General features: G+C 35.1%; 1 protein-coding gene across 1 annotated transcript; it reads right to left on the reverse strand.

The window, feature by feature from the left end:
- Position 1: 1 nt before the first annotated feature.
- LOC103962919 lies at positions 2-2,219 on the reverse strand. The gene is made up of 4 exons (XM_048583030.1): positions 2,212-2,219; positions 1,621-1,912; positions 1,395-1,470; positions 2-653 (listed from the first exon to the last, which is right to left on the reverse strand). Exons 1-4 carry the CDS (start codon positions 2,217-2,219, stop codon positions 622-624), a joined length of 408 nt encoding a protein of 135 aa, XP_048438987.1. The 3' UTR covers positions 2-621.
- Between the last annotated feature and the right edge of the window lie 10,787 nt (positions 2,220-13,006).

Raw genomic sequence — 13,006 nt, forward strand, 5'->3', positions numbered from 1 at the left:
GGAAGGAAGCCACACAAGCATCATACATTTAGTTGCTCAAAATATACTGGAAGATATACAAAATTAATTTGTAAAACATTTGCTTTCTTTAGCTAACATATTTGCAAAGTGAAAAGGCCAACATATCAACTTGGAAAAAATTTACTAGTTAACCCAAGTGTTACATTGATTCTTGAACTTCAAAATGAGACACTTAACCCTTTAAACTATACTCTGTATGATTGGTCCTTCAATATTACTAAGGGAAGTACTCACTCAGTGGCATATGGAAAACTTATTCAAGGGAATACAAATGATCTAATTCTCAAATATTGAGAAAACGGTGGCAGCACTACCTCCATTGACTTCTTCCCTCTCCCTTTCCCTAAAACATCTTCTAGTCTTCACCACCCTATCACTCCATTCAAACATATATCTCTTCTCATCTCCTTAAAACTTCATGTTAAATCCTCTCTTGCTTTCCCCTGTTTTCAAAATTTGCGACTCTGGGACTCTCCTACAACCAAACAGTATCGGTACAAGAAGAGGAACGAACCCAGTGGATGAGGAAACCTTCACAACCTCCACAACTAGTAAAAACTAAAATGTGACAGTAGAAGTACAGTATACCATAGTTCCAGCTCAATCCCTTGTTACTTGATGCTGGAGTAGCTCTGCATGTTGAACACAAATTGAAGGCACGTCCAACAAAAGTAAGAAGATCACAAACCAATAGAAGAGGTGGAAGAAGGTGAAGAAGTGAGCGTGTGATAGGGTATGGTGCTAAATTATGGTGACATGAGAAAGGATGAGGGCATATAGATGTCTTGGCATGAATTCATGACAATGATGATAAGTTAACTGGTTTCTAGAGGTGTCAGACGCCTCTAAGAGATTGCCATTTATGCTCTCTCGGTGACTGAATGATGACTTTTATCATCTACAAATGAAGAGATGGAACAATAGACCTCACTTCTAGGAATACAATAACAAATTAGGCTCTTAAATTAGTAACATGTGCCACCTCCAATCAAATGAATAATTGCATTCCCAGATAAAAGGCCTAATACGGAACAGAGGTTAAACTTAAAGTCAAGGGGATACTCATACTAGAGAATTTCACCAATAAATTCTGCTCCAAATACAGACACAGGAAAAGTACACACTAATATACATGAAACAAAGAACTAAAATTCTCTTCTTATATTTTTAGACAGCAACGAATTTCCATGCGAACGAAACAAACACAAAGCAGTGGTCAAGTAGAAAAGTAGAACACTACCTCTCCCACGGCGAAAAACTATAAAATTCCCAAATTTCATTTCACTTTCCCAACTAGTAGTCTTTCTCACTGACCAAACCAAGTATAAAACTAAACTTACAACAACACGAGCATTCACATAAGATAACAGAACCTGATATGCTTACAGACGATTCGAGATTATCCAGAGCCGTACGAGCCTCCTCGAACCCATTGTAATACATGGCAAGCTTACACCGCCACCAAAAAATAAAAAATAAAAAAAATCACACAAGAACATTCAAAAGCCATCAAATAAAATAACAAATTATTAATACCCAACAAATATAATCCTCTTCCAAACCAGAGAAAAATGGAGAAAAATGGAGAAAAATGACAACCTCAATGTCAACGACGGTGCCGTACTTCTCGAACACAGTACGGATGTCTTCCGGGGTGCAATGCCAAGGAACATTATGGGCAAGCAGTCTTGTGTTGGAGAACTCTACGGGCTCCGCCCCGAGGACTGGGGTTTCGTCGAGAGCTTGGTCTTGGGCGGCGGCGGAGACTTGTGGTGGATTTTGGAGAGGGAGGGGAGGTGTGAGAGGGAGTTGTTCAGTGGGGAAAGAGGAAGGGTGGTCGAAATGGCTTAAAACAACGTAGTTTTCCAAGTTTTCTTTACAAGGCCACGTGCTTAAACCCAAAATTAATAAACTTTACGATCTATTGCAATAAGGGTTGTTTTATTCTGTTGACTACACTTCACATACTTAATACATTTTACATATGCTTCTTAAATCAAAATTTATCTTAATGCACTTCACATGTTTTTCAATGCTACCCTCGCACCCCACATGCTATATATACACCCCACACACTCTACTTAAACCCTGCATAAATACGAAGAACAAACAGAAGGCGATAAACAAGCAAAAGAACTGGAGTCAAGTATGAAACAAAAAATTTCCCCTATTCTCTATTCAATTTATAACATTGTCATCCGATGGGGTTAAATAGCCCATACCTTCCGCTGATCTATTCTTTGATATTTGGATTGCCTATAAGATTGTACTATTCATTCTCTATCCGAATATATATGAATTCAAATGCACAACTATTTGGCGTTCTATCATGGTCAAAACCAAATTTGTGAACACACACTACAAGAAAAATGAGCTTTGGGTACAAAATAAAGGGCACAATTGAGAATTTTGTGTCAGTTTGACCACCAAAAAGCTTAAACAATTCTCATTCCATAGAGGGCACCATCTATTATGCCCAATGTTAAAAAAAGCAGACACAAAACAGTAATGGGCACGGAAATCGTGTCGAGTGGGATCACATGACAACTTTTTTATTGAAAATGGGCACAAAAAATATTTTGTGTCTATAAAAATTATTTGTCAAAGGCACTATATGTTCTCTCTCGTTTGTCTTTACCTCCACTAGCACACCAATAATTAAAATTTATAAAATTGTGGTAAATAATGGTATGAAGCTGTTTATTACTGTGCAATATTTTAGCCTCAAAATAAGTTAGCAATAATGTTGTTCAAATTTGTTTTTCCCGAAAGCTGAACCTCAGATCTCTCACTTACAAGTAAAGAAGAATACCACTACACCATAGTACTAAGTGGCATGTTTTAGATTTACAAAGGATCATTTCCAGGTGCAATGAATGTTTGTTAGATTCGTATCTTTTTGAATTGCTTTTTGGATTGTTATCTTCTTGCAGGTTTGTTTTTTATACTTGGTGATATGGTTTTTGGTTTTAAAGTCCTACCTGCAGTGACACATAACCAACAATTGTGCCCTTAGGGTTGGTCTCTGTGCAAAAGTTAGTTGGTCTTCAGATAGACAAATGAGTTAATAATTGTAGATTCCTTTTTATGACACTAATGATAGAAATTGTGTCCACTAAATATTAATAAATAATAAATCACTCTTCTTCTCATTGGGTCTTCAAATAGAGAATATATTTTAATAATTATAAATTCCTCTTTTCTGACACAAATGTTAGAAATTGTGTCCAGTAAATATTAATAAATAATAAATACTCTATAGCAAAAGAATATGTTGGCATAATTATGGATTTGTGCCTTTATTCTACTATAAAACGTCCACACACTCCCTTACTAATTTGTATATGGAAATTAAGAAGGTTGCTTCATACACATATGTTTCTTTTGAATTTGAGCAAGTTCTACATCATTGACAATGGCGGACAGGCGACGTCGTGGAGTTAGAATTGGAACTGAATCTCCAGCATCACATTCGTATATTGCTTCCAACATTACAACAGAAAATTCCACAACGAATCCTCCAGTTCAACGTCCACGACAACCTGTTAATGCCGGGCGCATGCCTCGTCCTTTTAATAATCAGTACATTCTTACTACTTTTGCTGATGGTCGCCTTGGCTACGCATTACCCTTCAATAACGGATGCGTACGCGCACCTCAAGGACGTGTATTGCCAGCATGGGCAAACCCAGGTAGGACAGAACAATATCCTGTCAATTTGGTTTCTGCTGAAACAACAACTGAACAGTCTACCAGTTCTGTCGTTATTATTGAAGAACCACGCACTTATCAAGCACAAATTCGTCCTAGAGGTCTGTCTGTCCCACAGTTGAGCTCACGAAATATGCAGAATGTTACCGTTGAGATTTTAAGCAGCGATGACGAGGACAATTAATATATTTTGTATTATGTTATATTTCACTGGTGTACTATGAAAATATAACTATCTTATGCTATGCTGGACTCCTCTTGGGTCCTTTTATCAACTTATGTAGTATTACAATATAATAATATTTCTTTCTAATTGGCCCATGATATAGATACTCCCAACATTATATATTTTTTGGTTTATAATTATGTTTCCCGGTTCATACAAAAAAGAAAAAACGAAAGAAAAAAAGAAAAAAATTAATAAAAGAACAACGCAAGCCTTTTATCATGCTAAACACAATTAACCTTCGATAGAGCTTCAAAATTAAAACAAAATTGGACTATAACTAATAATGGCTTTGTGAAATCCCATCCTCAGAAATTCACTATTAATTACATATCTCGTTATTTAAATTCGTATTTCACGTTTACATTATTTTCATTAGTTAATTTTAATTCCATTGATTTTTGGAATTAAATCGAATAACTATCGGATTTGAATTTTCGTAATCAATCTTTAAAATTCGTTGACCTTTCAAGTTCACAATTGATGTTTTCAAATAGATCTCGAGACCACGAACGCACAGATAAAAACCATTTGCGAATCCGGATTATAACGGCATAGTTACAAACATTTGAAGTCGTTTCACTAAACTATGGATTGAAATGAATATAAACTCCCACCTTGTGGGAAAGAGGCCATTCAGCCCAAAGGGAAGGAACCAATAAGTTATGCTATGCTGGACTCCACTTCGGTCCTTTTATCAACTTATGTCGTATTCCAATATAATAATGTTTTCTTTCTAATTAGCCCTTGTAGATTTACTCCTAGTATATTTTTTTAGGTTATAATTATGTTTCTCGTCCGCTTCATACCGCAGAATTCAGTGAATTCACAGCGTGGCAACATAAAGATTATGAGACATTACCAGTAAACTAAAAGATAGAAGAAATGAAAAAAGAAAATAAAAAAGGAAAAAAAAATGCTTGCTTTCATACTTCCCCAACGCCCATTACCAGTAAACTAAAAGAAAAAAGAAACGAGAAACCAAAATAAAAAAGGGGAAAAACAAAAAAACTTGCTTAATTAATCCTATAATTCAGGATAAGATTAACATTAATCACAAATGAAAAAATAAACAGCAATTACTTAATTAATCGATTTAAGGGTAAATTTGGCAATCTAATACAAATAAGCTTATGCGGATAATTAATCACTGGACCTCATCCGAAAAATAAAACAAATTAAGTTGGACTATAACTAATAATGACTTATAAAATTGAACTTATATTAAGTTTCTCCTTCTCCAAATTAGATTATCCCTCTATTTTTTAAAATTGGACTTCTCCCTCTCTTATATTATGTTCCCACCACCAAATTCAAAAATTTGGTTTGCCACAATCTGATTTAAACCCACCTCATTGTGCCCACTCACTCTTAAAATATTAATTAAAAAAAATTAGTAGCTATATTAAAGGGTTAGAAACTGGAAAGCTTCCAGTCCACCTTTTCTCATTCCGTCTCACCTTTACTCTCCCAAAATTATAGGACGCTCATTCCAGCTCCTCCGTCCAGTTCGAACTCACTCCTCCGTGGAGTCTATCCACCTCAAGGCTACTCCTCTGTCCAGTTCAAAGGCGCTCCTCTGTCCTCTGGTGACACACACCGACACACAAGAGGCCCAAGATACAGGTAAGGTTTCTGAATTTCAATTTTTCAATGGGTTTCTATTCTTTAGGATAGACCGATAACAACCAGAACTCGAGATCAGTAATATTATTGAGTTATCAACTTATCACAAATACCTTAATTTCATATGGAATCTGAAATTTCAACTCATTAACACAAATGAAGCTTAAAGACGCATAAATGTGGGAACTGATGCAAAACAGGATAAATCATATAACTGATGCGGTACCGATGTATGCTAGGCACTAATCTGCATCAGAAGTTTGTTTGAATGTATTATGATTGCTACAAAGACAATAATCTGTAATGGCAACATTATGGGCAGTCAAGAAACCACAACACAACAACTAAGCCTTATCCCACAAAGTGGGATTGAGGGAAAGAACAATTATAAAGCAGTCAACTAGTCACGATTAAGAGCATATATTTTGAAAATCTGTAATTTAAGCTATGAGATGTCAAGGAAGAGAAAACCACGCAAATAAAAGTACTGATAAATGCAATATGCAAAGGTTTTGATGCCAGAAACCTTTCTTTTAATTCATGGAAAGATTTTAACAGTAGGCATGCTGGTTTCGTGCTTACATGAAATCTCAGTACATAGATGAGACATGATTCCACTTTATACCTTTCTGTGCATGTGATTGTTGATAACTCCAGAAAACTGCAACAAGCTTGGATATTAAATAAAAATGAATAAAATGGTACCTTAAATTTAAGGGTGCCCTTGAGGAAGTCCGTAATTAGATCACGGTTTGCATGCATCTTTTTCCCATTCCAACTGGAGTAGGAAATCATCACGGTTGAGACACCCTTGATGATGGAGTCAGAATAGGCAGGCATGTGGATGCTATTTATGGTTTGAGGACAGTGGGTTTCAGAGGACAGTGGGTTTGGGATTAAGAATCTAGGATGGGTGCAGATTTTTGGGATTGCAGGTCTCATTGAAATTATGAGGGATTTCCCTACCAGTACCATCCCAGTTGTCTTTCAGATAAGTATCCGTCATAGGGAACATATAGAATAGAGTGTGCGAGTACATCCATCATCCCTGGATCGATCATACTCCTATTACTACGTGACCCTGTTTTTTTTTTTTTTTTTTAATTTTTACCATCCATAACGTCGGCATGTTAAATAACTATTTACTAAGGGATAGAGAAATCGATGGGGTCAAACCTTGACCATGGTGCATAAGCATGATTGCTTTACACCACTACAATAAAACTGGATCTGCTCTACGTGACTATTAAGTGTTCAGATTCCACGGTACTCATATTCATGCCTCTTTTGGTATTTGATGTTGTGGTTCATTGAATGAATGCACAATATAAACTATAACTCTTCTAACACACTACACATTGTGATCCAGCCGTCAATCTTTGGTCTTTCTTTGATGATCACCTCGACAAAGATCACTCAACTCAAAAGTCACATGATGGTTACAGTACATGGTGGCATCATATAGTGTGTTCATCTTTTTTCTTCTATCAATAATTGTATGTCTTAATGAAAAGATTTTGCCACTTTTATTTAAGGATAATTTATGCATGATGATAAAATGTAGATAATTTGAATCGTTATAGAACTTGTTGATGTTACCTGTATGTTCATTGGTGTAAAAAATTAGTTCTTGTTGGTGTAAATGAATAGTTCTTGTTGATTACACTTCTTTTGCAATTTGCAATGTAGATGGCTAATATGATGCTTGATGATGATGCATTTTTGGCATCTATGGGAACTCAACCACACTTCCAATTTGGTGTAGTCACCGAAAATGAATCATTTGCAACCAACCAACCCCATGAGACATGTAGTCGACATACGCAATCAAGTGGCTCTACTTCTTTGTCACCCACAACTCGAAAGAGGAATAGGGGAGTTAACAAAATACGGTGGGGCAGAGGGAGGTGCGAAAAACTGAATTTTAACAGATTTGGTCAAGCTATTTCTCCTTTGTGGCTATCCAGACACAATGGCAAGCCTTGGTAGCTTATTGGGATAAAATTGAAAATAAGGTTTGTAAAACTTTTCAACACTATAGTTACTATACTTCATTAAACCGTAGTTGAAACGAAATATAAGGTTCGATAACATGAGTATTTTCCTTTGTGGTGTTCTTTATTTGTTGTGATCCAGCGGAGATGTGCAACAAATGTCAAGAATCGAAAGATGTTAAAGACGAGTCACACAACTGGGACAACAACTTTTGCTCAAATACGGAATGATTATGTGAGTGGATTCTTGTACCATATATTATAATTTGATGTTGCCATGAATACTCGTTTTACATAGTACTGAAGATAGTCACTATATCTTATGATTGATAAAGATGAACATAAAGTTACAGGAATAATGCTACAAATAGTGAACATATCTCATGATTAACTCATAATCTTAGTCTTGTTTTCATTCCTGTTATAAGTACATGGTTAAAACTTGACTTAGTTTTTGTGATTTGTTCCTCATTTTGTATCATAGGTTAGTTTAGGGATCGTAATGGGATATTTCTTAATTGTGCTTGCACCTGCCTCAAATTGATAATGCATTAACCAACAAGTAATAATGTCCGAGTAATGGAGTAGTTTTGTCAAAAAGAAGACGTTCAGCAAAAAGAAGACGTTGTCAAAAAGAAAACTGCAGTTATTCAGGTTAATGCTTGAACAAAATGAAATAGAAAACGAAAGCATTAAGTAGTCATCATGTCCCAATCCTATCAATTATAACTGGATTGATATGCATGCATATTTAATGTACGAGATCAATACAAACATCCAAATGTCTCAAAAACTATATCTCACATTTAATTTTAGTTCAAATGAGTATACATTTGACATAAACAAAAGTATTTTCTTTCTTCCAATTTTTCAGGAACAACGGTTTATTACCCTTATTGATGTTTGTGTTTATATATAGTGCACTATAGTTTTAGTCATTGTAACTGTGATTGTTTAATTATTGTGGTTGTTTTTGGGATTTTTTTTGTGTCTTAGGTTGAAGAACATGATGGAAATGAACCTATCGTGTGACTTTTTTCAAAATGACACACACAAGAGGACCTAAGCAACTCCCAGTTGATGATGAATCTGCTAGAATGATGGTAATTTGTACATTTTCAGTTGACCAAATTTATTTCCAGCAACCTTTAATGAAATTTTATGCATTTACGAATGATTAAGGCTTTTTCAAACAGTTGGCGTTTGAAAATCTGGAAGTGGAGGTTCGTGAGCGTGGTGATGAGGTAACAACAGAGGTTCGTAATAAGATTTATGCAGAAGTGCTGGGCCCGGAGAAGCGAAATCAAGTGCGAGGCTTTGGCCTTGGAGTTGGTTGGGCAGATGTACCAGGAATTGTTACTGAACAGCGAGGTATTTCTAGGGAAGTGAAGTATCTTCGGGAAGCTTATGAAGCTCAGAAACAAGCCACTACTGCTGCGGAAGAAAAAATGACTCGTATGATGCATGAGGCAAATGAGAAAGCGGAAAAGATGAAAAGAGAGCAAGAAGAAAGCATACAAAGGCTTAGGGCCGAACAAGAGGAGAATTTGAGGTTAGCAAAGGTGCAAATGGTTGAGCAATTGAAAGCCATGTTGGCACATGTAGGCATCAACATTGGTTCATTTGGAGTGGGTGCTCCACAAAGTACTTCAACTCAGCAGCAAGGGTGTGGAAGCTCACACGCTCAGATTTCAACGCGTTTCGAAGGTGGAAATGACAAGAATGTGCAGTGTGGACCTCCAATTTCTAGTGCTATGATGCATGAGGACTGCCAAAGTGAGAATACTGGTTAGTTGTCATCAAGCAGCCCTTGTAGATGTGTATTTTGTTTATATATTGCTAGTTTAACCATTAGTACGTTTGACTTGGGGATACAAGCTTGGATATGTTATATTTTGTTGTATATAGAGAATCCCGGGTATGTCCAGCATAGGATAACATGTATTTTTTGGTTTAACATTTGGATGGGTTGTATTGTTAGGTTGCATGAATCGGTCTTAGCCGAGAACATGGGTTATGTAATATATTAACTTCACTATTTTAGTGCTAATGTTGATTTATGTTTAGTTTGTAATGGATGATTCGTAAGTTTCTAAATTTAGGTGGAAATTAGATTCTATGAGCAACCTGATGATTTCCATGTTTAAATAAAAATATCCAATTATGCCACAAATTTTTAATTGTGCTGGAGTTTTATTGTATTTATTAAAATATAATAGTGGCACAATTTTAAAGTTGTGCCCTTGCTTTAACATTTATACAGCAATCTAAGCCTTTAAAATAGCAATTGTGCCCATCTTACACCATACATTCAGTAGCCTTTATTAGAGGTAAGACACAATAAGGGTTGTATTTGTGCTTAGCTTTGGGCACAAAACATCATATTGTGTGCTATAAGTAATGGTGACGCCCATAGAGGGCACAGATACAAACTTAGTTGCTGCACTGTTGCTATTGTTCTATGAGCACAAATGTTGGTGCTTTTTGGCCTCAAAAGGCACATATAATTTTTTGTGTGCAGTGCTCATTTTTTTTGTAGTGACATTGCATTTTGTTATATCAGTTTGTTCTTCTAGATTGCACCTGCAAAGTAAAAAAATGTATTGCTGGCTTTAAACTGACCAGTTTCTTTTTCCTTTCTCCAATTCCAAAATTCTCTTATCAGATAATCAAGTAAATTAAAGATCTGCAGAACGAGGATGAAAAATAATCTTTTTCCCCGTTTTTTGCTTTTAGTGGTCTTGTTCTACAATGAAGGACGTGAGTAACTTTGAGAGCTTGAAGAAAAGCAATCTTAGAATACAAGTCTAAATGAACTTGGGGTGTGTTTAGAAAATATTTCTTTTTTTTAATTTTATTAGGCTTAAATAGTCATTTTATATTAGGTATATAAGCCACTTAACAATAAACTTTTATGTGAAGTGTATTCAATAATAAGTGGGGTGTCAATAAAAAAAACACTTGCAATAAACCTTTTCATAAACGCTCACATCTAAATACCAAAGCAATATTCACCAAAAAAAAATAATACCAAAGCACCTCATAATCTAGGTTTGGCACGACGAGCGCTTACGTTTTGCATTGTACCTGATTGTGTTGTCGGCCCTCATACGGATCCATTGAAGGATGCGCCAGTCCTGCCTCATCTGCTTGGCGAACCGCCGTGAAGTTTTACAGCACAGACTTCTCTCATCCTCCTTGCTATGATTTTTCATTTTTTTAAACCAATTTTCCAATTTGTTAGAAAAATCTGAACTGAACTGAAACCAAATTGAACCCAAAACAAACTGAACCAAACCAAAACTGAAGAAAACAGAATCGAACCAAACTGAAAAATAATTTCCATTTGGTTTTTGGTTTTGACAAAAATATTGAACTGAACCCACCTTTAACTTTAATAGTTAATTTCTTCAGCGTTCATGAAAGACAAATTTTTATGTCTTTCGACATATAATGATGGTGTGTCCGGTCTCACTGGGTGTGCCAATAGATGTTAGTCTCAAAATCGATCTCAACTGCAAAGCTGAGGATTTTGAAATCTTTTAGGCCTTCAAGTTTGTGTTGAAAGCGTGCTAAATCACAGCTTGGAGGCCGATCGAGTAAAATGTAATTTGCGCTTTGTTTGATTTCTTTCAAAACCATTGTGCATACTGATGAAGGAGTGTGTCTCAGTCGTATATCCACATGCCTTATGTGCAAGGACTTTGATGGATCTTGTGACGTGATATGTGAATTCGAATGTTTTTGTGATGGGCAAGAAATCAGTACGGTTGAGATACTCGCACGTGATAGATATGATGAATGTGTAGTGGATCTAGTTATCAGGGTGTGGTAGGTGATGAGTGTGTACGATGAATCGTATCAATCCGAACAAACTAGTTGTGGGGATTGATTTGAAAAGGAACTCAAATGTAAACTAAAATAATCTAGAATAAAATTTGAAGTGCAAGGCAGAAAATAAATCTGAATTACAAAATTAAAATACTGATGTAGACTTTAAATTACTGAATTGAAGTGCTGGGTAAACATGAAATTAAAGCGAATAACAAAAAAATAATTAAAAAGATAAATTTTACCCAGTGTAGAATGGAAAGCGAGTGATATAATGCAAAAATATGGTTGGATGTGAATTTAAACCAACCCAGTAAATAGATTAATTCAAATCAAATTTATTTGCAAGTGCACGAATCAGTTGTAGTAGAAATATGTAAATACGAGATCAAATCCATCAGGTTGAATTACCAATTGAGTTTATAACTACTACTTGACTAATTGAAATAAAGATTGGATTTGTATTGAAGAAAAATTAAACCTAAACAATGATTAAGCAGAAATATATGGTTAAAAAAAATGTAAGAAAACACTAATGCTTTGATTCCACCACTAATTGTCGTACCCTAATATCCATTTATGAATTATCAGATTAACAAAAATAACTTCTGTATATATGTACATGGTCAGTACACATGTCAATATTTCCCAAAGAGATGTGAGTTTTACCATGGTTAGGCTTAAACTCAGCTATTTTTACCGTCTATAGACCCATAGTCCGGTATACACACACAAGCGGAAATCCAATTAAGCACAGTGAGAAACAAATTAACTACTCATCAACTTAGTCACATCAAACAAATAGCTAATTTACTACGAAGCCACACAAACCAATATTCATCTATGGTCGGATAAAAAAATAAGTTCAAGATTCTCATTCTCAAAGCATTTATAGAATCCAATTCGTGGTTAGAAATAAATTCATATGCAAGTAATTTCAATATCAAAATCCTAGGATATGGTCAAGCACAAAGAACCAAATATAAAAATTACAATTCAACTGGTGAATGAAAATTAATCATCAATTTGAAATCTAAGGATTGAACTATTATAAAACTAGAGTAATCATAACTAATTCCAATCTGATCAAAAGTCAAGAATGCACAAGTCATTTCCCTCTACTCAAAACCACACGAACTGGAAATATAGTTTGTAAAGTAATTTTCCATCTTTCGTTCTACTTTCACTTATCTAAAACTCCAAAGGTGGGATTAATAAAATAATAATTAATTAAACAAATGAAGCCAATGTGAATAGGAAGACTCTAACGTCAAGAATGTGTTAAGACTATGTTAAATTTCACTTAACGTCAAGAATGTGTTAAGACTATGTTAAATTTCACTTTTACCAATACACATCCTAATGCTTACAAATTGCAAAACTAAAGTAATTTAGCTCTAAATAATCTGAATGAGGCACAAATAAATACAAATATACAGCTAACAAATGTAATAGCAGGACCCCTAAGGCCATTTCTAACTGAAGGGGCATAATATAGCATGTACCATCTCCAACTGAAGAGACTACATATAGCCCCTCAACAATTTATTAATTTTAAGTTTATACTATAAATTTAATGCTTAATTTAATTAACTTA

Source organism: the organism of the source record quoted next, unplaced genomic scaffold (assembly GCF_019419815.1).
Source record: "Pyrus x bretschneideri cultivar Hongxiangsu unplaced genomic scaffold, Pyrus_bretschneideri_v1 Contig2, whole genome shotgun sequence".
NCBI classification, from domain to species: domain Eukaryota; kingdom Viridiplantae; phylum Streptophyta; class Magnoliopsida; order Rosales; family Rosaceae; genus Pyrus; species Pyrus x bretschneideri.

Excerpts from the sequence above, each read along its gene's own strand:
- LOC103962919 (XM_048583030.1), bottom strand. Across the intron at positions 1,471-1,620 it reads GCACCGTCGTTGACATTGAG|CTTGCCATGTATTACAATGG; the intron begins GTTGTCATTTTT and ends TGGCGGTGTAAG. Across the intron at positions 654-1,394 it reads ATCGTCTGTAAGCATATCAG|AGCTACTCCAGCATCAAGTA; the intron begins GTTCTGTTATCT and ends TTCAACATGCAG.